Below are 16,404 nucleotides of genomic sequence, written 5' to 3'. Positions count from 1 at the left end.
TCTGGAAAACACTGACAAATTTCTAGACACATATGACCTGCGCAAATTGAATCTGAGAGATATAGAAAACCTAAATAGACCAATATCAAGTAATGAAATTAAAATAGCAATTAAAAGCCTTCGATAAAACAAAAGCCCAGGGGCTGGGGTTGTGGCTCAATGGTAGACACTTGCCTCGCACGTGTGAAGCACTGTTCGATCCTCAGCATCACATAAAAATAAACATTGTGTCCATCTTTGACTAAAACAAAAAAATGCCAGGACCTGATAGATTGTCAGCTGAGTTCTGCCACACCTTTACAGAAGAACTAACACCAGTCTTTCTCAAATTTTCCAGGAAACTGAAAGAAAGGAAACACTCCCAAAATACACTCAACGAAACCATTAAAACCCTGATACCAAAACCAAAGATGCATCAAGGAAAGAAAACTATAGACCAACATTCCTGATAAACACAGATGTAAAAATCCTTAATATATTATTAGCATACAGCATTCAAAAACACATCAAAAAGGTAATACACCATGATCAAGTGAGTGTTATTCTAGGGGCACAAGGTTGGTTCAATATTCACAAATCAATAAATGTAATTCATCACTTAAACAGAATTAAGGACAAGAATCTCATAATAATCTCAACAGATAAGGATCTCTGATAAGATCCAGCACCTATTTGTATTAAAAATGCTGGAGAAGTGAGGGATCAAAGGAACTTACCTCAACATTGTAAAAGCCATTTATGACAGACCCAAAGCCAACATCATACTGAATGGAGAAAAACTGCAATCATTTCTGCTAAAATCAGGAAAAAGATAAGGCTGTTCACATTTACCACTCATATTCAATATAGTCCTCAAGACATTAGCCAGAGTGATCAGGTAGAAAAGGAAACCAAAAGGGATACAAATAGGAATAAAAGAAGCCAAACTATCTTTGCTTATTACATAATCCTAGATCTAGAAGACTCAACAAAACAAAACAAAACAAAAACAAAAAACTCCACCAGAAGACTTTTAAAGCTTATGAACGAGTTCAGCAAAGTAGCAGGATACAAGATCAACACCCATAAATCAATAGCTTTCTTATACTTTAACAGTGATTGAGACAAGAAAGAAATTAGGAAAATCATCCTAGTTACAATAACCTCAAAACAAGCAAACAAACAAAACTACCACCTTGGCAGTGCAATTAATATAATCAATAAAAGAGCTTTACAATGAACATTATGGAATAATGAAGAAAGAAAAAGACTTTAGAAGGTAGAAAGACCTCCCATATTTTTGGATAGGCAGAATAAATATTGTCAAAATGGCCATATTACCAAAATCAATATACATATTCAATCTAGTTCCCATCAAAATATCAATGACATTATTTACAGCATTAGAAAATAACAATTCTTAGATTCATTTGGAAGAATAAGAGACTCAGAATGACCAAAGCAAAGAAAATCGAAGCAGGAAGCATCACACTATCTGATCTGAAATTATACTACAGAATCGTAGTATCAAAAACAGCATGGTATTGGCATCAAAATAGAAATGAAGATCAAGGGAACAGAATGGAAGATCAGGGACCAATCCCTATACCTATAGCCATCTAATCTTTGACGAAGGTGCCAAGAATATATCCTGGCGAAAAGATAGCCTTTTGAACAAATGGTGCTGGAAAAAATGGATAGCTATATGTAGAAAATGAAACATTCCACTGTTGTTGTATATTTAAAAAATAATAAAATCAATAAAAAAGAATATTAACTTGTTAAAAGGGCGATACTGAAAAAAAAAAAAAAGACTTAGGAATTAGACCAGAAACCCTGCAAATGCTAGAAGAATACACAGGGTCAACATTCCATCATACAGGTGCTGGCACTGTTTTCCTTAACAAGGCCCCCAAAGTACAAGAAATAAAACCAAGAATCAGTAAGTGAGATGCCATTAAACTAAAAAGTTTCTGCAAAGGAAAGGAAACAATTAACAGCATGAAGAGAGAGCCTACAGAATTGAAGAAAATATTTGCCAGCTATTTTCCAAAATACATAAAGAACTCAAGCTGGGCACAATGGCATATGCTTGTAATCCCAGCAACTTGGGAGGTTGAGGCAGGAGGATCCTGAGATCAAAACCAGCATCAGCAGATTAGCAAGGCACTTAGCAACTCAGTGAGAACCTGTCTCTAAATAAAATAAAAAAGGGATGGGGATATGGCTCAGTGGTTAAGTGCCCTGTACCAAAAACAAAACAAAACTCAAGTAACACATCAATAAATCAACAAAAGAACTAAACAGAAACTTCTCCATGAAAGAAACACAAATGGTCAACACATACATGAAAAAATGTTCAACATCTCTAGCAAACAGGGTAATCTAAATAAAAATTACAATAATATTTTACTTCAGTCCAGTCGGATGGCAATGATGGAGAATACAAGCAATAATAAATGTTGGTGAAGTTGCAGGGAAAAAGATATACTTGTATATTGTTGGTGGAGCTGCAGGCTAGTACACCAACTCTGGAAAGAATAATTTTGGAGATTCCTCAGAAAACTAGGGATGGAACCACTCTATGACTCAGTTATTCTACTCTTTGGTATTTTCCCCATAGATCTAAAATTGGCATAGTATAGTGATACAGCTACCTCAGTGTTTACAGCAGCATAATTCATCATAGCTAAATTATGGAATCAACCCAAGAGCCTATCAATTGATGAATAGATGAAGAAATTGTGGAATATATGTACAGTGGAGTTCTACTTGGCCCTAAAAACGAATTAAATTATGGCATTCATAGGTAAATGGAGAATATTATCCTAAGTGAAATAAGCCAAACTGAGAAATTCCAAGGTTGAATGTTTTCTATCACATGCAAAAACTAGAGTAAAATTAAAGGAAGGGAAGGATGAGATATCATAAAGATAAAGAGGAGATCAGTAATATAGAAGAAGGAGACTGAGAGGCAGACTGAAGGGAAGGGTAAGGGGAGGCAATGCAGAATGAATTCTTAAAAATCATGTTATGTGAATATATAAATATACCATAGGGAATTTCACATTAATGCATAAGTAAAAAGAATGAATTAAATATAAATAAAGGGGAAAACTGTAGTAGAGTAGGGGAAGGAAAATAGAAAAGGAAGGAGGACAGAAGAGAAAAGGGGAGAATCATGAACTGAAACTGAATTCCCTAAATGTATGAGCTTGTCAAGATGAATCCAACTATTATGTATAACTATAAAGCTATAATTGAAATGTGAATTCAACATACTCACCAAATTCTTTTGAGTAGCATTAGATTTTATCCTTATTTCTTTATTTTTGATAAATTTAAAGTCTGTTTCCTATCTAAATTTTGTACTTATATACTCAAGTATATTATTTATAGACATACTAAAAATTTATTTTTACTTATTTTACTTTTCTTCTTTTTTTGTTCTTTTTGACAGAATTTTAAAAATTTGCTTGTAGTTTGTTAGGTGTTTCCTTATTTTTAGCCTCTGCTAACCTACTTATCTAGCACCATAAAATAATGTATCTGTATTCCATTTTTCCATAGCCTAAATCTCCTTATTCAGTAGCCCCACTTCATTAACATGTTTGCTGGTTTCCACATTACTGATTCAGCATTTTAGATTGCTTACGCAGGAATACCATCTAGTGGTAAAAGCATGTAGCAGCTGGTACTAAATTATGGTTTTATTTTTCTAACTTTTGGTCTACCATTTTTAAATACATAAAAATTAATCACAATTATAAAAATATCAAAACCTCCACTTCACAAGTATAGACCACCAGGAATAGAAGTGTTTGGTGGATCTGCCATATGGCTTTTGAAAGTAGATTAAATGCGGGTACAGAAATTATAAAGACTTCCTCACTGTAGATGACTTGAGTGCAGATCAACACACTTGAACGCTAGAAGCCTGGGTCTTCCGCTTGGCAAGCAGTGATGGATGGATTATAAATCCAGAGTCTGAAAAGTATGTCTTTGTAAAATTTGGACAATTTAAAAAATGTACCTGGGCCAGGCATGGTGGCTCATGCCTGTAATCTCAGCTACTCAGGAAACTTAAATAGAAGGATAACAAGTTGGAGACCAGCCCGGGCAACTTAGGGAGATCCTGTCTCAAAATACAAAATAAAGGGCTGAGGGTATAGCTCAGTAGTAGAGTAACTCTGGGTTCAGTCCCCAGTACCAAATAAATGAAAAATAAGTAAATAATTTAAAAATGTATCTAATAAAAGTGATTTTTTTTGGTGTCAAGAGCCAAATTTTCAAGGGGAGCTAATAAGCTCTCAGTGATGAGCAGTCATCACCAAACAACTTAGATTTCTTAGGAAATATTAATACCTTGTCTTTAACAATTAAAAAGCTGGCATTTCAGCCTAAAGTGATGAAGTCGGGCCAATCAAGATACTGAACACACCACTAAGACACCATCTGAGCAAATTACAAAAACATCTTTACTGACAGCACCAGTGTCATAAAGAAATATTTTAAATCTCATTGATTATTTTAAAAACTCATGTAAGCACCATTCCCTCAAAGGTTGGCATAAGTGGAGTCTTTCATTCCACTGGTAATCTTTGTATAGGATGCAAAACTGCAAACTCAAGGGCTACAATTTGCTGGTATTTCTAAATTTCATTTTCATTCAATATCAAGAGGCTTATTTCTTATTTGTTAACTCTTTTTTTAACATTTATTTTTTAGTTGTAGGTGGACATAATATCTTTATTTTATCTTTATGTGGTCCCTTATGCGTGCTAGGTGAGCACTCTACCACTAAGCCACAGCCCCAGCCCCTCAATTGTTAACTCTTTTGTGAAATAAATAAGGAATATGGACTGACTTTTGGTGCATTTATTTTTTCCATATTTTTATTTCAGTACTATAGTTGCGCAGAATGTTGGGATTTGTTGTTACATATTCGTACAGGTACACAGTACAACAATGTAATTCGGCCAATGTCATTCCCCAGTAGATGCAATCACTTATTAGTCTACATAATCACTTATTTAGTCTAATGCAATCACTTATTTAGTCTTTTCAGTCTAAGAACAGCTGACAAAATAATTACCTAAACAACCAAAAGTCTTTTCCTATAGTAAAGGTTTTTTTTAAAAATATATATATATTTTTTCGTTGTTGATGAACCTTTATTTATATTCAGTGCCTTACATATGCTAGGCAAGCATTCTACCTCTGAGCCATAATCCCAGCCCTATAATAAAGGTTTTTTACTTGTGGGGAAAGGAGGGTAATGGGGATTGAACACAGGGGCACTCTACCATTGATCCATATTCCTAACCCTATTTTGTATCTTATTTAGAGACAGGGTCTCACTGAGTTGCTTAGTGCCTAGATTTTGCTGAGGCTAGCTTTGAACTTGTGATCTAATCTCCTGAGCTGCTGGGATTACAGATGTGCACAACTGAACCCAGCTGTGGTAAAGGTTTTTAAAAAATTAAGAGTTGTCCAACATCCCACCTACAAGCTAATTTTTGAGTCATGCTTTGTGTCAGTGGTTTCTTCCAAGTGTAAAGTGATGTAATTGAAGAACACTAGCATGTATACATAATACAGAATAAAGGCTGAGTTCCCTTATCCAAGTGATAACACTAGAGATATTTCAGGTTTCAGAATGTTTGGGATTTTGGAATATGTGCATACACTTTATTGGTTGAATATCCCTAATCTGAAATGCTCCAAAATCTGAGAGAGAGAGAGAGAGAGAGAGAGAGAAAGAGAGAGAGAGAGAGAGAGAGAGAGAGAGAGAGAATGAGAATGAATGAGTGTGTGTGTGTGTGCACATGTGTGCAGTACTGGGAATTGAACCCAGAGCTTCATTCATGCTAGGCAAACACTCTATCACTGACCTACATCCCCATCTCTTTAAACATTTTAAAATTTTGAAACAGGATCTCAGGCTAGCCTTGACCTTTGTGACACGCCTGACCCAGGCCTGTGATGTGTCACCGTGCCCAGCCTAAATCCAAGACTTTTTGAGTGCTAATGCGCAAACAATTTCAGATTTGGAGCATTTCAAAGTTTGGATTAATGATGTTCAGCCTGGGTATTATGGTTCTACCCTATATGCCACTGAGATTATATGATATTCAACAGGGTCATATGATAAAATGATTTTGCTCTTTGGAGCTATTTGTCATTAATTCTGAGGCTGATCTTTATAAGTTTCTTAGAAACAGTGTAATATCTCTGTTTTTGATATATAAGCAGGATAGAAGACAATGCTTTAGTATGGTACTTTTTGCCTAATGACATCATCAATGAATTTCATACTGGAAGGCCTTATTTGACATTTGTTCTAGAAAAACTCATTGTACTATGAAATAATACAAAAGTTTCAATGATTTCATGTTAATATTTCACCAGGTTTCATAATACAAAAGGCACTATGGAGAACAAGTACAATAAAATTTTATTTCCAGTTGTTCATTGTTACACCTTTTAGTTTCACTTTTCTTTTTTTGGGGGGTAATATAAGATTATTACAAGAGCAATCACTTGTCTTAGTACATACATCCTGTATTCCCATTTGAATCTTGTTTACTACTTACGCTGTAATGCTTTTTTTTTTTTAAATTTTTTTTGAGAGAGAATTTTTTAATATATATTTTTTTAGTTTTTGGTAGACACAACATCTTTTATTATTTTATTTTTATGTGGTGCTGAGGATCGAACCCAGTGGCCCGCGCATGCCAGGCGAGCGCGTTACCGCTTGAGTCATATCCCCAGCCCTGTAATGCTGTTTTGATTTGCTATATTATTATGTTTCATCACAAGTATTTCTTGGTTAATGAGTACTTCTGAGTAATGGATTCACTTTTGTGAATTGGGGATAAAGCAGAATAATACAACAAACTGTAAATTTAACAAATATAAACAATAATGTGCAAATACCATGAAAAATATGACAGCAGAGATAATTAATGTATTCTATTAATTGACCAGTATGGTTTTTTTTTGTTCAATGATCATTAACATGACAGAATAAATGAAAATGTAAATTATACATGAACAAAATGACTTCATGGCTTTTCATTTTAAAAATCATAAGTCTTCTTAGGACTACTTGCTAGATGACCACAGACAATTATAGGTCCAAATAATTCAGAAAATATCAAACAAGAAAACAGAAAAAGAGAACTTATCTGTGTTACTTTTCTGTTTATTAACTTCTTTTCTAAGAATGATTCGAATAAAAGGTTCCTCTTTAAAGAGTATTTTCTGAATTAGCTGAAGGTTGTACTTTATTATTTCTTAGATCTTTCTCACCTCCTATGTTTCTAAATTATGCTGTTAACGTGCCCAGAATTTACAGAAGAGCCAACAACAAGAACTCAATAATTTCCTTTAGGATTGCTGGTAGAGTTAATGCAGAATTCTTAAGCAAGAATAATTTTACTTATTCACTCAATAAATAAATAATGTGTGTCTATTATGTGTCAGGCACTATTCTAAGTACTGGGCAGAGAGCAGTGAAAAATAAAGACAAAGCTCTTGCTTTCAAGGAATTTGTATTATGTAGAAGGAGATGAACAATAAATACAGTACAATTTAAATATCAGTTAATAAGAGTAAAGAAGAAAAATAAAGCAGGAGAAAGGAACACAGAGTGTGGGGGAGGAAGCAGAGTGAAAATATGGGTCAAGAAGGCAAAGAGTGATGACAGAATACACGAGCAGATATCTGGATAAAGTGAGGGAGGACTGATGTAAGTGGCAATTGGCAGAAGAGCATTCCAGGCAGAGAACAGTGGAAAGCACCTGAGGCAAAAGTGGGCTTGGTCTGCTCTGGAACAGCAAAGGGGAGGTCAGAGAGAAGGGCTGTAAAGGTATGAGTGGGGGTGGGGTGGGTTACAGAGGGTTGGCAAGGACTGTAGCTTTGATCTGAGTGAGATGGGAAACCACTGGAGGGTTTGAGCAGAGGAGTGACATGATCTAACTTACATTTTTAAAGGATAACTCTATTTGCTATGGGGAAACTAGACTACAGGGCAGTAAGAGTAGAATGGAAAGGCCAATTAGAAGAAATCCAAGTGAAAAATGAGAGTGGCTGGAGGTAATTTAGTTTAGTGTTGTGGTTAATTAGCAAAAATAGCTTGTGAGATAGTCTCAGATGACAGTGACACCTTCTGGCTCACAAAAATCTTACAAAATTTTACAGTGATAAGAGAGAGCTAGTGGAAGAGCAAAGAAAGAAGTTCCTACAAGAGGAGTAAAAAAAAAAAAAAAAAAAAACAAGAAAAGCAGTAGAGGCAAGGGGCATCTCACTTGAGTTTATCAGAGAATGTGAGTCATGCCTGTCCTGAATGTATGGGATGCCCCAGAGATGATCTTGGAGTTAGGGCAGGAATGTAGGAACTGGCTGCCCTGTGACTGACTGAAGCTGTGCCTGAGAAACAAGGAGTGAGAGCCCCTCACAAAATGGACTGTGATTACATTACTTTAGATTCATAGACGATTTATTTTCTATTTACACTAAGCTATTTCTCATTATTTTTCTAGTTCTACCTTTGAAGTACTAGGGACACATCTCTTTCTAGAACTGTTGAAAATTATTTTCAGTATTATTTGAAAATTCTATAGATCAAAAGGATATTAATATTCATGATAGAGCAAAGGTATATATCATAAAAGCAGAATAAATATACTACTTAATTTTGTTTATATTAAGAGTCTTCTTTTAAAAAAATTTTTTAGTTGTAGATGAACACAATATCTTTATATTATTTATTTATTTTTATGGTGCTGAGGATCGAATCCAGTGCCTCATATGTTCAAGGCAAGCACTCTACCACTGAGACACAACCCCAACCCTATAAGAGTCCTCTTTTAAGCACTGAACACATATAAGAAGGGAAATGGATACAAATGAAGAAATTATTACTTTGAATTTATACTATTTTCCTTCTACTCAAAATAATCATTATAACCATGTTACCTTCTGGATAATGATCTGAAAACCTGGATACTATACAGTGATAAAAAAGTGCTTTAATATTAACCTATTATGTCCTACCATTCCATTTAAGGAATGCCTAAAAACCTTGAATTGAGCAATAAATATACCACTTCTGATAACTTTGAAATAAATAAATGTTTTTAGAATTCTACTCTTTTGGGAAAACAGGTGATGATCAGTCATAATACTCATTAGTATTATTAATGACATTAATGATAATAAGTTGTATAATAAGCTCTAGATTATGATTTCCAACCTATTTTAACATACTTGTATTACTTTAATTAAAATATTTGCAGAATTGAAAACTTGGGACTTAACACATTAAGATAAAATAGAGATCAACCCTTAAAAACAGCATACTACAGGAACACAGCCACATCAATGTTTACAGCAGCACAATTCACAATAGCTAAATTATGGATCCAACCTAGATACCTTTCAGTAGATGAATGGATAAAGAAAATGTGGAATATTATTCAGCATTAAAAGAGAATAAAATTATGGCATTTGCAGGTAAATGATGGTTTTGGAGAATATGATGCAAAGTGAAGTAAGCCAATCCCAAAAACACAAATGCTGAATGTCTTCTTTGATATAAGGATACTGATTCATAATGGACCTGGAGGGGAGAGCATGGGAGGAATGAAGGAACTTTATATAGGGCAAAGAGGAGGGAGGGGAATGAAGGGGGCATGGGGGTAGAAAGATAGTGGAATGAGACAGACATCAATACCCTAAGTACATGTATGAAAACACGAATGGTGTGACTCTACTTTTGTGTTCAACCAGCGACAAGAAAAATTGTGCTCTATTTGTGTATTATGAATTGAATTGCATTCTGCTGTCATGTGTAACTAATTAGAATAAATAAAATAAAAAAAAATAAAAAAGAGTCAACCTACCGTGGTGATATAACGAGAGTGGAATTCTGGAGCATCTTTCAGGAACGTAAGGCCAGGGTGTGTATCCACCACATCCTGAAAAAGATCCAAAACTAAATTAATAAATCTATATTGAAAAAAACCCTATGGAATTTTTTACTTCCTGTAGAATAAGTTACAAGTTAAGCAAATTTGCCATTTAGAATACTGAATAATGCACTTAAAATTTAATTAATACCTGAAGTCTAAATTTTATTGTAAGCATACTTAACACTGTATATATACTTAAGTACACTATGTATACTTACGTTAAGTATACATAGTATAGTGTACTTAAATGTAAGTTAATTTTTTTTAAGAGAGAGAGAGGGAGAGAGGGAGAGAGAATTTTAATATTTATTTCTTTTAGTTATCAGCGGATAAAACATTTTTGTTTTGTATGTGGTGCTGAGGATCGAACCCAGGTCGCACGCATGCTAGGCGAGCTCACTATCGCTTGAGCCACATCCCCAGCCCCAAGTTAAAATTTTAATTTAACTATATTTGGTGATTTGTGAATCAAATGTATTAGAGGTATATACCATAGTTCTAACACATCAAAAAATGTCAAGGATAGATGGGCGCAGTGGTACACGCCTGTAATCCCAGCAGCTTGAGAGGCTGAGATAGGAGTTCAAAGCCAGTCTCAGCAATGGTGAGGTGCTAAGCAACTCTGTGAGTTGTTTCTCTAAATAAAATACAAAATAGGGCTGGGGATGTGGCTCAGTGGTTGAGTTCCCCTGAGTTCAATTCACAGTACCAAAAAAGAAAAGAAAGGAAATGCCAAGGAAATTCATCTGACAGATTTTGATAGGGGTTGTTAAGTAATATTTACACAAAAAGAATGACAGAAGCCAATGAGAATGGTTATCTTTCTTTATCTAGAGGCATGAGAAAGTTTTGAAAACAAACAAATAAACAAAAAAAACCCCATGCAGTTAAAATCTATGTTAATGGGGCTGGGGATGTGGCTCATGCGGTAGCCCGCTCGCCTGGCATGCGTGCGCCCCGGGTTCGATCCTCAGCACCACATACAAACAAAGATGTTGTGTCCACTGAGAACTAAAAAAAATAAATAAATATTAAAATTCTCTCTCTCTCTCTCTCTTTAAAAAAAATAAAATAAAATCTATGTTAAATATGTAAACCAGCTAATGTCCATCAATTTTTATTAAAAGGGAAATGTGGACAAATCTGTTCGTAATTTAGTATTTTGTTTATTTTAAAATTTGTTATCTTGTTATCACTAACAATTATTATAATAATTAATACACAGAATACTGTTTCTATTTTCTAATTAGAAATTGAAAATACTTTATCCTAGAGAATATATTAGAGATAATTATTGTTAAAAACCAGAGGCAACAATAAGGGCAACATAGATATAATCTATTTATTGGCTAGTCATCAATGGACAAACGTTAGCTGTATCTCTTTGTTTCTTCAGAGCAGTTAGCTATATATATCTACCAATATAGTCTAGAACTAGGGAATCTTATAATTTCTTTTTTGTTTGTTTTTAAATCTAGAAACAATTTTGGACTCACAAGTAAGTTGCAAAAAATATTATGGAGAAATTTCCTAGGCCCTTCTTCTAACTTCCTATAACAACTCACAAACCATAGTTTAATGACTGAAACCAGGAAATGAATGATGATACAATAATAAACTATAAACCTTATTCAAATTTCACTATTTTTTTCTGTTCCAGTATTCTACAGTGCATTCATTTTTTTTCTAAACTGAGAACTGAACCCAGGGTGTTCTACCAAAGGCTTCATCCGAAAACCCTTTTTATTTTGACAGGGTCTTGCTAAATTGCTGAGGCTGGCCTTAAACTTGTGACACTCTTGCCTCAGCCTTTGGAGTAGCTGGGATTACAGATGGTACTAAATGCACCACTGTGCCTAGCTGCATTTAGTTTTTATGTCTCATTGGTCTCTTCCAATCTGTGACAGGTCCTTTCCTTGTCTCTCATGATTTTGAATACATATATCCTCTATTTATCTTTTTGTCTGGTTTATTTCACTTAACATGCTGTCTTCTGGTTCCATCCAATCTTGCCTTACCTGCAAATGGCAAGATTTCATTCTTTGTGGGTGAATAAGCCTCTGCTGTGCCATGTTTTCTTTATTCATCCATGTCTCTTTTTTTAAATTCCTTTATTTATTTCATGTGGTGCTGAGGATCAAACCCAGTACTTCACATATACTAGGCAAGCATTCTACCACTGAGCTACAACCCCAGCCTTTATTTATCCATCTCTTGATGGGTATCTAGGCTGTTTCCATGTCTTGGCTATTGTGAACAATGCCAAAGTGAATACGGGTATGCAAGTGTTTCTTCTGTATGCTGACATCAGTTCCTTTGGATGTATACTCAGTGAGGTACAGCTACACCATACAGAAGTTCTATTTATAGTTTTTAAAGGAATCTCCATACTGTTTTCCATAGTGGGTATACTAAGGATTCCCACCAACAGTGTAAAAGGATTATTCTTTTTCCTCCACACCCCTGCCAGCATTTGTTGTCGTTGTTGTTTTAAATATATATATTTTTAGTTGTAGATGGACATAATATCTTTATTTATTTTTATGTGGTGCTGAGGATTGAACCCAGTGCCTCACACATGCAAGGTACATGCTCTACCACTGAGCGACAACCTCAGACCCTGTTGTTGTTTTTATAACAGTCATTCTGACTGGGAAGAGATGGAATTGCTTTTTATATTTATTGACCATTTACACTTCCTCTTTCTTGAAGTATGTGTGTGGGTGTATATATGTATATACATATATATTCTTTAGAAAATTGCTCAGCTCCTTTTCCCATTTATTGACTGGATTTACTTTTCTGGTTTTTTTTTTTTTTTTTTTTTTTTTTTTTTAGTATCTCTATTTTTGTTTGTTTATGTGGTGCTGAAGACTGAACACAGTGCCCTCATGTTTGAGGCAAGTGCTCTGCCACTGAGCCACAACTTCAGCTCTTTAAGTTTTTAAAATGTATTCTAGATATTAATTCTTTGGCAGGTGAGGAGCCGGCAAAGATTTTCTTTAATTCTGTAGGTTGCCTTTTCACTCTTCTGGTTGTTTTCTTTGCTGGTGCAGAAGTTTCTTAATTTCAGGTATTCTCATTTGTCAAGTCTTGTTTTATTTCCTGGGCATGGCAGCTCCTGAGAATGAAGGAATTTCCTTGCTAAGATAACCACTGGAGTCACCCAGGAAATGACTGCCTGTCCCAATATCTTGCAGGACTCTATGTTTTCTTTTAGTAGTTTCAAATTTTCAGGTCTTATATTAAGGTCTTTGATTTACTTGGTTGATTTTTTTGTACAGAGTAAGAGACAGGGGTCTAGTTTCAGTCTTTTACATTGAATATCCAGTTTTTCCAGCACAATTTGTTGAACTTTTGGCACCATTGTCTGGAATCAGATGGCTAAAGCTATATGGATTTATATCTGGGTCCTCTATTCTGTTCCACTGCTCTGTAAGTATTGTTTTTGTTATTAAGATTCCATAACATGTTCTAAAATCAGATCTTATGATGCTTCCAGCACTACTATTTTTGCTCAGGATTGTTTTGGTTATTTGTGTTTCCACAGAAATTTTAGGATTATTTTTTTCTATCTCTGTGAAGAATTTGATTGGCATTTTGATGGTGACAACACTGAATCTGTAGACTACTTTTAGCAGTATGGCCATTTTAACAATGTTAATTTTCCCAGTCCAAGAACATGAGAGGTCTTTTCATTTTCTAGAGTCTTCTTTTATTTCTTTCTTCAGTGTTTCATTGTAGAGGTCTTTTACATTCTTACCTAGGTTATTCCTAGGGATCTCTTTATGTGTGTGTACATGGGGGTGGTGGGCTACTGTGAATGGGATTGCTTTCCTGATGTTTCCAGTGAGTTAATTATTAGGATATAGAAAAGCTGTTGATTTTAGTAGTTGATTTTGTACTCTGATACTTTATTGGACTTGTTTATCAGTTCTGAGAGTCTTTTGATGGCATATTTAGGATATTATTGTCAGGTCGGTGACGGTGACTTAGGAACAAAGCACCAAGCAGCCTGCGTGCGTGAAAGAAACATCAATCAGGCACCAATGGAAATGCTTGTCAATCAACAGGGTCTCTTGGTCAATCCTGGATCTCAGCCAGTTCCTCCAACCAATTCCAGTGGGACAAAGGACTCTAAAAAGCTCTTTTCCTGTCCAGAGCACTTCCCTTCCTGCTGTAAGCCCCATGAAATTCCAGTCCGGTTGAGTCCCCACTGGTTACTCCTCAGACTCTCTTCCTATCTGCTCTGTGGTTCTGATAGAGTTCTGCCTGGGAGTGGAATCTCAATAAAGCCTTTTTAATTCTGCCTCCTTTTGGTTGCCGCCATTGCCTGACCTTACATTTATGCGTATATAGAACCACATCATCTGCAAAAGTGATAATTTAAAGACTTCCTCTTTTTCTACTTATATGACTTTTTATTTCTTTCTCTTGCCTGATTGCTCTTTCTAGAATTTCTAGTATTGAATAAGAGTGCTGAGAGTAGACACCCATGTCTTATTCCTTAATCTTAGAGAAAATATTTTCAGATGTTCCCCATGCAATATGATGTTGGCTATGTGTGGAGAGTGGTGACAGTGACTGGGAGACCAGTGTCTGAGATTGGGGTCCCTGATGACTTCACGGCTGTGGCATATTTGGTGACTGGGAAAATTTCTGTGCAAAGGCATAAGATGCCTGGTTGCTATGGAGATGTCCTCCATGCTAGAGTCTTATTGGCTTCGACCTTATTCTCAGGCATGGCAGCGCCTGGAAATGAAGGAACTTCCTTGCTAAGATAACCACAATGTTTCATCAGTTCTGCTGCCCCTGAATCTGCCCGCAAATTAGTAACTTTAAACAATAGAGTTTCTTGAGAGCTGCAAAATGCTCCTAACATTGCACATTGCAAATGTAGAATGTAACTGAGGAAATAGTTGCATGCTGTCGCTAACTCTGTAACTTTCATGAATATAAAGAATAATGTTTGCAGTCTTTAATCTGATTTAGACACATATATAATAAAGATTGCTGGTGTAATTCTTTAGACCTGCTTCTCCATCACAGACAGCGCTCCACCTGACCCCGGCTGTTTTATCTTCAAGATCTGTGTGTATGATTCTTTATTTCTTCCAATTGCTCATAACCCCTTGCCAGAACCTGTTCATTTGGCTGTGCTGGTCATGGCAGATATGTGTATGTCATATGTGTCTTTTATTATGTCAAGGTATGATTATTTTATACTTAACTTATTCAGGGCTTTCATCATAATGGAATGTTGACTTTTTATGAAAGGCTTTTTCTACATCTATTGAGATGATCATGTGATTTTTATCCTTGATTCTATTTATGTTCTATATTATGTTTATTGATTTGTTAAACCATTCTTGCATCCCTGGAATAAAACCAACTTGATCATAGTGTATGATCTCTTTAATGTGCTACTGAATTCTATTTGCCAGTATTTTGGTGAGGATTTTTACTTCTATGTTCATCAGGGATTTTGTTCTGCAGTTTTCTTCTTTTGTTGTGTCCTGCCAAGTTCTGAGAGCAGGATAATATTGGTTTTGTAGAATGAGTTTGGAATGGTTCCTTCCCTTTCTCTTTTATAAAATAGTCTGAGAGCACTGTTTTTGGTTCTTCTTTAAAAGTCTGGCCAATTCAGCAATGACTCTATCCAGTCCTTGCCTTTTCTTTGTTGGGAGACTTTTTATTACTGCTTCAATCTCATTACTCGTTATTCATCTTTTAGATATTTTATTTTAGATGGTTCATTTTCAGTTAGTCATATGTGCCCATAAGTTTGTTCATTGCTTTTAGATTTTCCCATTTATTGGCATATAGTTTTTCCCAATATTCCCTAATGATCCTTTGAATTTTAGTGGTAACTGCTGTAATGTCTCCTTTTTCATCTCTAATTTTATTTATTTGGAACTTCTCTCTCTTTTTACTAGTTTAGTTAAAGGTTTGTCAATTTTATTTTTCCAAAAAAAAAAAAACTCTTAGTTTCACTGATCTTTTGTATTGTTCTTTTAGTCTCTGTTTATTCATTTTTGCTTTCTTCTTTATTATTTCCTTCCTTCTCCTAATTTACAGTTTGGTTTGTTCTTGTTTGTCTAAGACACTGGAATCATTATTAGGTTTTATTAGGGTTAAGGAGCAAATAAGGAAATGGAAAGACATACAGAAACTAGCCAGAGGAGGATGCTGTTATTATCCCTTGGGCTAAAGTACAAGGGTTAGGAATGGAGTTATGGGACATTAGAGGAAACAGAACCATGGAGAAGAGGTTGTGGAATAGAAGCTGTATTATAGAGGGATAGAGTTACTGTGCTGAATGAAAGAGTGGGAAGAAATGTCAGCTTCTCCCCTCTCCCCTTCCATTTGCTAGCAGCATTTCTTATTGGCCAGACCCAACCAAAGCTAATCAGAAAAAGCCCAAAAGATGCAGTTTGCACAGGTGAAA

General features: G+C 35.1%; 1 protein-coding gene across 5 annotated transcripts in view; it reads right to left on the bottom strand.

Moving 5' to 3' along the window:
- Ppp2r3a (protein phosphatase 2 regulatory subunit B''alpha) overlaps nt 1–16,404 on the bottom strand; it is a 166,741-nt gene that overhangs the window by 59,562 nt on the left and 90,775 nt on the right. For all 5 annotated transcript variants that reach the window (XM_078043359.1, XM_078043360.1, XM_040269828.2 and 2 more), the window contains exon 6: nt 9,888–9,962. In XM_078043359.1, coding sequence (XP_077899485.1) covers nt 9,888–9,962 — 75 coding nt within the window. The remainder of the gene's footprint in view (nt 1–9,887; nt 9,963–16,404) is intronic.

The sequence above is a fragment of the Ictidomys tridecemlineatus genome, chromosome 3 (assembly GCF_052094955.1).
Source record: "Ictidomys tridecemlineatus isolate mIctTri1 chromosome 3, mIctTri1.hap1, whole genome shotgun sequence".
Lineage (NCBI taxonomy): Eukaryota > Metazoa > Chordata > Mammalia > Rodentia > Sciuridae > Ictidomys > Ictidomys tridecemlineatus.
The sequence above is the reverse complement of the archived record's forward strand: the minus strand, read 5'-3'. Positions and strand labels throughout refer to the sequence as shown.